General features: G+C 44.3%; 1 protein-coding gene across 1 annotated transcript in view; it reads right to left on the reverse strand.

Annotated features, from left to right (window-relative positions):
* The window catches only part of LOC147896215 (protein CLT2, chloroplastic-like), a 28,553-nt gene that overhangs the window by 17,893 nt on the left and 1,031 nt on the right, over positions 1-9,629 (reverse strand). The window contains exons 2-3 of the mRNA XM_087382342.1: positions 223-368; positions 55-92 (exon numbers count right to left, since the gene is read on the reverse strand). Of these exons, the coding sequence (XP_087238468.1) occupies positions 55-92; positions 223-368 (184 nt within the window). The remainder of the gene's footprint in view (positions 1-54; positions 93-222; positions 369-9,629) is intronic.

Raw genomic sequence — 9,629 nt, forward strand, 5'->3', positions numbered from 1 at the left:
TCCAGTGTGCTGAATCAAGGAAATTTATTTGAAAGAACGAAAGATGATAAACACCTGCAGCAAAACAGGAATTGATGCCCCAGGAAGAACTGCTGCTTGTTCAAATCCAATCATAAAGACCAAAAAAACATCAGTAAAACATTAGTCCCCTTCAAAACTGGAGCAAAAGAGATTCACATGGAAATTTCTTAAATCATTGTGAAGGCATACACATTAGTGTACCTGCAGCTGCCATGCTGGAAGCAATGCCAATTGCTTCTAGAAGGCCCACTAGAATGAAGTGGGACTTTGGAATTTCCAGCATCTCATCTGTCACGATACCTGCTTGGTACCTCATGTATAGGATAGAAAAATAAACCAGAACATAGCTGTGTGTACACCAAAGAATTTAGAATTGGAAAGTGAATCAAGCAATGGACTGGAATCTTGCACTGAAACAAAGCTTTAAAATGACTCTATAGAAAATACTCAAGCCATCTTACTTTCAGGCCTGCACTCTCCATTCTCCCAATACACTAGTCCTCAAAAGAAGGCCAACAACCGATTTGTATTACCTCATTGGTAAAATACCTTTGGCAACAAAAATCAAAATATCATCCAGCACAGTTACAATATAACCATTCAACATTGCCGATTTATGACATCCAAGTGGTATTGTCTTTAACTATTGTGAGTTCCAATGCACATACAGATGCGTTGGTTGTTTACAAAAATTCCCAAATAAAAACAGTGATCTCAGAAGAAAAATGGACAATGTGGAAGAGAAGAATAAAAGTGAAAAGAAAATAAAACAAAGGGATATGCATGCCTCAAAAGACTTGATCTCCAAACCCTCAGTCCAAATCATGGAGGAGGTTGAACTAAATAAAATTATCAGAAATACTGAAGTACCTTACGTGGTAGAGCCAAGAACAGTGGGTCTTGGCTTTGAGCCATATCGAGAAAGAAGTAACCAGGATGCCTCCTTGTGCCATAGTGAACTGAAAGACAGAACCTTGATGAAAGTCCCTAGTAGAAAAATCCATGTGTCATGCATCCGTCTAACAAAGTCACACCAGTTCCTCCATAAAGAGATTCTGGACATAATCTCCCATAAAGAACCACCCGCAAAAAGAATTGTGGAGAACTCTTCTAGCGTGGTAAAAGTCTTTAACAAAGATAAACTGCTGAGCCCTGTGTCTCAAGTGAGCTGATTCACCTTCGTTTCAATTAGTAGCGGGTCCTGTGGGCTTCCAGCTTATATTCTGAATGGTATGGGTCACTCAAGGAGACCTTGGGGGACCCACTAAAACTAGAATATGCTCTCCAATCAAGGGCCCTTGCTGTCCCCCACCATCACCATCGAGTTTGGGTGTGTAAGCTCCGTGGATTTGAACCATGATTTCTTGTTAGCAATGTGTCATAAAGCTCCGCTATCCACATACCAGCCTTGCTTGCCTTCATTCACTGCAAAAGCTGAGCAATGTTCAAGGGATCTGATGTAGGTTATGATACCATGTTAGAGAATCAAGGTATGAATCACTCAAACCTCACGCAGCGGAATAATTCCGAAAACCCTTTCCAATCACTCTCACAAGAGATAGAATAGATAGGGGAGAAGAAGTGAGAGACAACTCAAAATTCATTGATCCACAAAAGTGGAAACCAAAGCTCAACAGAATACAGAACCTCCAGCCAAGGTGCTGGGTACCAAAGATTATTACAATGCTGAGATCTCTCCTATAGAACAGTCCACAACTCTCTCCAAGTCCACACTGCCTTGCTGAAGGGCTTCAGTGAATGTGATAAATTGTGGAGAGGGTAGGGAGTTTTATATAGGCTTGGAACCTGCACCGATTGGACCTGCAGACGGCCACAGACCAAACCTTCTCCAAAACCGACTGCTTTTGCCCTGCTTTAACCCAAGGTTAAGTCGCGGGTACATGAACCTGCTGCCACGGCTATAAATAGACCCTGGCCGCCCATCTTCCAGGCCATTTGTGAAGCAATCTTCCCTGCGGACCTGTCCTGAATCATCACGGCAGATTGAGGTGCTTTATCCCTGCAGTCAAACGCCTGTACTGATGCAGGCTGCTGTGCAATCCTTTGGTTTAGGTAACCCCCAACCCCCTACAATCTACAGACCCTTGTCCTCCCCATTTAGGGGCTCGCAGGTGGGACAATGACCCTAACATGGATGCCTATGGTTAATGGATTTAGTTTTACTGAGTTTCATAATGAATTCCTCCAGTCCTTGAAGGGTGAATGTCAACATGATTGGTTAGTGAAAAGGGCCCGGTGCTAGTCTCTTCTCTTGATGATGACTATCCTATATTTTCAACACCGATAGTTGGCGTTGATAAACAAACACCAAATGTTGGTCATAATAGTAGCACTTTCCAAGATTAAGTAAATATGCCTGCTATTGAAGTACCAATAGTTGGTATTGAGCAAGGACAGAAAATGAGAAAGTATGCCAAGGTAGATGGTTATCTACTACTCTTTTGAAAAGACTGTTCTTTTGGCTTGGTATGAATAGGGACATCCAAGAGTCTGTTGCCACATGCCACTTAATAAGGCAAAATGTCTTAAGCTAAGCGGTTTGTTGCATCCATTAGAGATTCCATCTTGTAAATGGAAAGTATCTCTATGGTTTTTATGATTGATTTACCAAGAACACATGTAAGTCATGACTCTATGTGGGCAATAATTCATCAATTGACCAAGATGGCTAATTTCATTCCAACTAGAAAAAAAACAAAGTTGGCAAGATTGTTTATCGATTGAGTTTACAAATTATATGGTTTATCCACCACTAGTATTGTAAGTGACCAAGATGGTAAGTTTGATAGCCATTTTTGGAAGGCTTTCTTTCAAAAGTTAAAAACTAAGCTAAATATGAGTATGTCTGATTATCGCAACAATCAGATTGTCACACATAACGTGTCAAATAAAACTTTGGAAGATATGTTGTGTGCTTATGTTAATAAACAGCAAGCAAATTGGGAAGAGTGTCTTTCAAATTTAAGAGTTTGCCTACAATAGTGCAAACCATTCAGATAGTCCATTTATGTTGCCGTATGGATAAAATGTATGAGGTATGCCCAAGAAAATATTAAGAAACCTCAAGATAGACCTAAAAGTTATTTAAATCCACATAGACACAAAATGGAATTTGAAGAAGGATATGATGTTTATTTGAGAGATCCTAGTCCTCTAAAACCCTAATGAGTGGTGAATATCCTCAGTTATCTTTGTTGCATTGTAGTCCATTCACAATACTTCAGAGGATTGGTGAGCTTGCTTACAAGGTAGCTTTACCAGAAGAACATAGGGTTTAGTCATTTTGAAAAAGTGACTTCTTGAAGGTGATAGTCTAGTAGGAGAAGAACTTCTCATAGAATTAATTGGACCTCCAATGCTTCCATATGTCTTGAAAGAATTCTTGACCTTAAAGAAAGGTGTAAATGTCATAGCATTATTTCAAGAATATTTAGTAAAGTGGAAAGATGGTTTAGAAGAAAAAGCTACATATGAGAGTGTATGCAAACTCAAACAATGGTTTCTTAACATTGTTGTCAAGGACATAAACTGTTCTTAAGGAAGAGGAAACGTTACATCAACGGAAATAAAGATGCAGCATTACCCCAAGGGAGACACCTTAGGTTAGAAAGATGGGAGCAAGGCAATGGTCATTCGTTAGTAGGGTTAAAATGACCCTAAGGCCTAGTAGTGCCTAGTTAGGACAATTACGATAATTAGCACTAGTCCTAAGTCCTAGGTGCAATAAGTGTCTTGAGTAGACTAGTGTTAAAGGTACCTATTGGGCTTGGGGCGATATGACTATTTAGTAGCAAGTGACCTTTCAAGCGTTTGAGCAGATTTTTGGATTAAGTAGAGTGCTTACCGCTGGGTATCTTCCCTTTTTGCGGGCTTAGAAAAGCACCTTTAGTCACTCACCTTTCCTCCATGGGGGGGTGTTAGGAAATGGAGTCAAGTTGAGTCAATTTTGGTTTGTTCTAGTGAGTCCTAGTGTGAGTTTTAGTCTAGTGTGTCCTATGGATGCCACGTGTCACATTAGGAGTTATCCCATAGGCATTGGTACTCATGTGTGTGTGTGTGTGTGTGTGTGTGCGTGTGTGTGTGTGTGTGCACTCTATATAAGAGCTGTACTTGTCACTTGTCATATCAATCAAGTATCAAGCCTACAAGCTCTTTGGTCTACATGTGAGTGCTTTCATTTTGTTCATTGCTCTTGCTATTTTCATTTCATTGTGTCTCTCATTGAGTATCATTATCTCTCTCCCTGGCCTACCCTCTCTCTCTCTCTCTCTCTCTCTCTCTCTCCACCATGCACCTTCACACACTCCCACACTAGCGCCAAGTGCATATGGGATAAGTCCCATAGTGATACGTGGCACTTACACATGACTCACACACATGAACTAGTACTAGATCTCCTTGTACTGCACACCAAGACCTCACATCAACACACTCTTTGGCTATGATATCTCCAACACCCCCCTTCGAAGCAAAGAGTGTGAGACCCAACACGCAAAGAGTAGACCAATCCCCCCTCCACCCCAATACCGCAAAGAGGGACAACTCAAGGCTGAGAACCTTTATTGACTCAACACAAACACACATAGCATAGAGGGCCTAGAATGCCCAATCTGTGTCGTATGGGTCCTCAAGAGAGAGGCCATGAACCTTTGCTGTAGCTGCATGTATCTCCTCAGGGGGCTCTTCAGGTTCAGCTTGTTCTTCAGCAAGGATATTGGCATGGTGCTTCACCTTGAAGCAATGAGCTTCAATGTGTCCTTTCCTCTTGCAAAACCTGCAAACAATGTTCTTGTTGGTCTTCCATTTGCTTGTGGAAGCAAATGATTGATCACCAGGAGACGCAAGAGAGGCATCCTTATTGTGATGGTCCTTCTCAATGAGTAGTGCCACCATATCATCAAACGTGGTAATGGCAAGGCGAAGGACTTCAAGAGTTTGCTCAAAGCGGATATAGCATGCATACTCTTCATAAGGACATCCATCTTATCTTGATCATCAAATGGGCTCTTCAAACTTGAAAGTTGTTGAACAAGAGATTGAAACCTTGCTTGATGATCACTCAACTCATCACTCTCTTCCATTTTCAAATCATAGAAGAGCTTCAAAAAAAAATAAGAGTTGGTGATTTTACTACCAAACAATGTCTCAAGGCGATCCCAAATCTTAGCTATAGACTTGAAGTCCACATGATGGATGAGAGAGTTGGACAAGCAAAGACTAATGAGGGCAATGGCCTTCGCATTTTGCTGCTTCCAAATCCTTTGGTGTTGCCGATCAAGTAATTCAACTTTGTCGTCCTCAACATCATCCCAAATACCTTCACGCATAAGGAGCAGCTGCATCTTGGTTTGCCATGTGGGAAAACCTTCCCCTTTGAGCTTCTCCACGAGCAAAGAGCTGGAAGACAATGAAGTCATGATGGCAAAGACCTTGATGAAGGCCGACAGCAAGCTGAGATGAAGGATCAGCAAAGGAATGGGCTGCTCTTGGGCAGATACAGGTGCTCCATTTGCCTCAAATGCAGAACTGAGTGAGCCCAAGTGAAATAATAGCAAGTAGCTACCTTGAAGTGCAAGGTTGCACCCCTGCCACAAGGGGAGCAATCACACGACGCCCCACAAGCCACCCCCAAACTCCAAAGGTTCGATGTGCCAGCAGGACCCCGGCGATCGAGGTTCCAAGCACGCAAGCACCTATGCAACAACAAGACTCTAGAATTCCCCCCATCTCAGCAGCTGTTGCCCCTATCATTCGCCCTCCTTCATCCCTGGATCCTTCTCCACCCCATCCTCTCCCCCATCTTCCTCCCCCCCCCCCCCTCTTCAGACCACACCCCTGCTACTCTAGCTACTCTCACTACTAGCCCCCCTCCTACTGCCTCCCCACTTTCCTCCTTTCCCCTTCCTTCTACAACAGTTTAAGCCAACACCCCTACTATAGTCACCCTCACTACCTGCCCTCCCCCTGCCTCCTCGCTGCCCTCCTCTTCCTGTCCCTCTGCAGTGGGGCTGGACGCTTCTTCTGCTTCCCGCCCTACCCCTAGATGCCACTCAATGTCCTAGCCAAGGCAAGGGTGGGGTTGAGTCGTCTCCCTCCCGCTACGCTACAGTTTCCTTCTCTCCATGCAAACCCCCCTCCGATTTGAAGGATTCTCCTTCTGTGAAGAAGCTAGGGTCCAATGGCTTGTTCTTCTAGCTTCGAGGCCTAGGGCCCTACCCTTGGAAACCCTTACCAAGGAACAATGGTCTCCCCGAGCACGAGCAAGCATATAGATGAGCTTTTCACCGACGAGGAGCTCTGGCAAGTCCTTCCTCCACAGAACTGTCCTGAAGAGGATGGATTGACGCCGTCCTTTAGGTGCTTCTAGGAGTTTATCCACAACCCCCTTCGATTGGCCTTTCACGAGATTTTCAACTCAAGTTTTCTTCCATGGCTTCTGAGCCGTGGTTGGATTTTTTTGATCCCGAAGAGGAAGATAGGGACGATCTTTCCCAGTGGAGACCAATCACTCTGCTGGACACCACATACAAGATCTTGGCCAAGGTCTTGAATCTATGGTTGTGGCCTCACCTAGTGGATATTATTCACAACATGCAAACAAGCTTTGTCCGGGAGTGTGGTATCCTGGGCAACATCTTTACCTTTTAAGAGGCACTAGATTGATCCAGAGCGGAGTCTCATCCTCTGGCCATCCTTCTCTTGGATTTGAGAAACGGTTGAGTGGTCATTTTTTGGAGGGCACTATGGAGAGACTTGGTTTTCCAGGCAAATGGATCTAAGGAGTCTCAGCCTTGTATGAATGGAGTTCCAATTAGATGCTTATCAGTGGCCACAAAGGTGAGGCTTTTTCTCTCTCTCTCGCCTGGCCTCACCAGGATGAGGCTCTTGATTCGACAAGAGAAGTTTGCAAACAACACGGCCCTTTCATGGAGGGTTCAACAATGAATCTTGAGGCGGTCAAGGGCACCTTGGATATATACTACAGGGCATTTGGGGCTAGGATCAACTGGACCAAATCTATTGGCTTCCTTACAACGACAAAGGATGTTGAAGCATCTTGCTAGTCTTTTCATCGAGGATGTATGGGGCAGCTTAGATGCTTGGTTTGTAACTTCTTGTGGACAGGATCGGATGGCACGAGGAATACCAGAGCTAGAGTTGTTTGGAAGACAGTGATGATGCCCTAGGCACTAGCAGGCTTGGGCATCATTGAAGGCACGACTGGGAGCCATTTCTTATCTCGGAGGGGCTAGCTCATGGATGAGAGAGATAGGCGCAGCCATTCCTGAGTTGTGCCAGGCCGAACTTAGCCAGTGCGCTAGGTAGTTTTCGAGGACCGGGGTACTCTTGCGGATTATGTTTCGATGCAGAGGCCGAGCCAATTTTTTCAGAGTGGGACCAGGAGGGCTCCTTCAGTCAGTTGATGTGAGGGACCCAGAGGTGGATGGGATCATGGACTCGCTTCATTGACAGATGCTCAGGATAGTGACCAGTTGGGCAAGGAATGGTCCATTGACCCTTCTCGCATTTCGGATCAAGATGCACATCAGTGGCGCCTTTGGCTTTGGGAGGGCCGTCCCCTTTCTGAGGTTTAGTGGGATCTGGGTGCGTGGTTTTGGCTGTCCAAAGTAGGCTGCTCAAAGCGTGTGGAGGAGGTGACATTTTTCTCTTACATGATACGTATAGGATGACATCTTCATCTTGGAGTCCTTCGTGAGAGAGACATAGGGCAGCGTAGTAGGTGCCTCGGGAGGTCAGAGCTAGATTCTAGATACTAAAGTGGTCCAATCGTCAGCCATGGAAGGCCTCGTATTTCTTCTAGTTGGCTGCTCACGGGGGTCTTCCCATCGGCCCATGGCTGGCGTAGATGCACATGGATGGCCGGTGTCACTGATGCATCGATAGAGTTCTTGAGTCGATCTCCCTTTATGGAGCTGTCCTAGTACACAGAGGATTTGGTTGGGATATCTACGGATTATGGCCCGAGCATGGCGGTCTAGTTGACAAAGGGAGGGCATGCCTTTCCCATTGACGAGGTCTCCCTAGTTTACAGGATACATGTCAAAGCATCCTTTAGATTGAGCTACAAGATGCAGCCCCGCCGGCTTGGCATCACTCTCTTTCCTCTTTGAAGGATAGAGTCTGGTGATGGGTGAGCACGTTGTTCCACCCACGGCCACTCTAGTCGCCACCTGGGAAGATATCATCTACACCCTGCGTGTCACATGGGAGCACGAAACGGTGGGATCTAGATTGGCCGTCGAAAGGCAGGAGTATTTCTGCAAGGCTTGGCCTGCATGCATATTTTATACTCTCACGCCGACCGCGAGGGATTGCTGGTTGTATAGCCCTCCTCTTTGGTTGTTAGCCCCTGTTTCAGAGATTCCCTAGATAGTGAGCTGGGCTCTCTGAAAACAGGTTGGTTTCCCTCTTAGCCACTTTCTTTGTATATTGTCCCCCATGATCAGCACCTAAGGGAGAGCTGATTTGTATGGTTGGTTTTTCAAGCATTAATATAGAAAGTTATTTTCTTTGGGGCTCAAAAACACGGAGTGAGCTGGCATTTGAAGTTTCATTGTGATATCTCAAGACATCTACTCCGCTGCATAGGAGTTGGCTGTATGCAAGCAACTCGGTTCCTTTAACATGGTATCAAAGCCAAGCTATTGACAAGTTTGTTGGGGTATTTCAGTGTTTGTAGTGTGAACAAGGTTCTAGGCTAGTATTTTGAAAGGGGTTAAGGTTTGTCTTATGTGAGCTTGAAGGGTCACGTAACCCTTGGGGATTTTATTTAATTTGACCTGTGTGTGACATCATCTATGATGTCAATGAGATTCTCTCAACAAATCATCAATGATGTATGTGTATGGGGAAAACAAGTCATCCTCTACCAATAAAATGAGGCATTGTACTTGCTCAGCCATGTCTCCATCTTTTTATTCCCATTCTAGAGATGGTGGATCCTCTTCAGATTGACGGTGCTGATGCTCAGCTAACTACAATAGAGAGTTCAGAAACTGAAAAGAATCAAAGAAATGACACTTAGCAACTACAATGAAAAAGAAGCAAAAGAACCACAGAGCTATTGCCCATATCGAGCTTAGCTTATCCGACTGTTTGATTCATCATATCGACTTAAAGTCTAGATAGAAGAAGATCAAATGTAGGCACCACAAGTGACTTATGCACAAGGAAGCAAATTGTTTCATAAAGAAGGAGCTGGAATAATCTAAGCATCTGCCAACCTCACTGAAAAAAAATATTAAAGCATTCCTGAAACAAGCAAAGACCAAGAGGAGATCCATGCAGCGAGGCGACAGTCACAGGTCAAAACCCTCTCATATCATGACAAGGTCAACAAAGGTTGGGCATTCTAGAGTTTCTGAGTTGAATCAATAAGGGTTCTCTGTCCTAACTATGATTGTACCTGTGTTTTGTGTGAGCCTTGATTCTATGAAAGGATACTTACCAGATCGACCTTAACTCAAAGAGGTGCAAATTTCCAAATAAATTTTCTAGCATATGCTTTACATGAGGAGCTGCTTAAATGGAAGTTATAATATGTACTCTTCTACGTAGAGGTTAAA

This window comes from Dipteris shenzhenensis, chromosome 12 (assembly GCF_047967505.1).
Source record: "Dipteris shenzhenensis isolate YYH24624 ecotype China chromosome 12, Dip_SZ_1.0, whole genome shotgun sequence".
Classification (NCBI taxonomy): Eukaryota; Viridiplantae; Streptophyta; class Polypodiopsida; order Gleicheniales; family Dipteridaceae; genus Dipteris; species Dipteris shenzhenensis.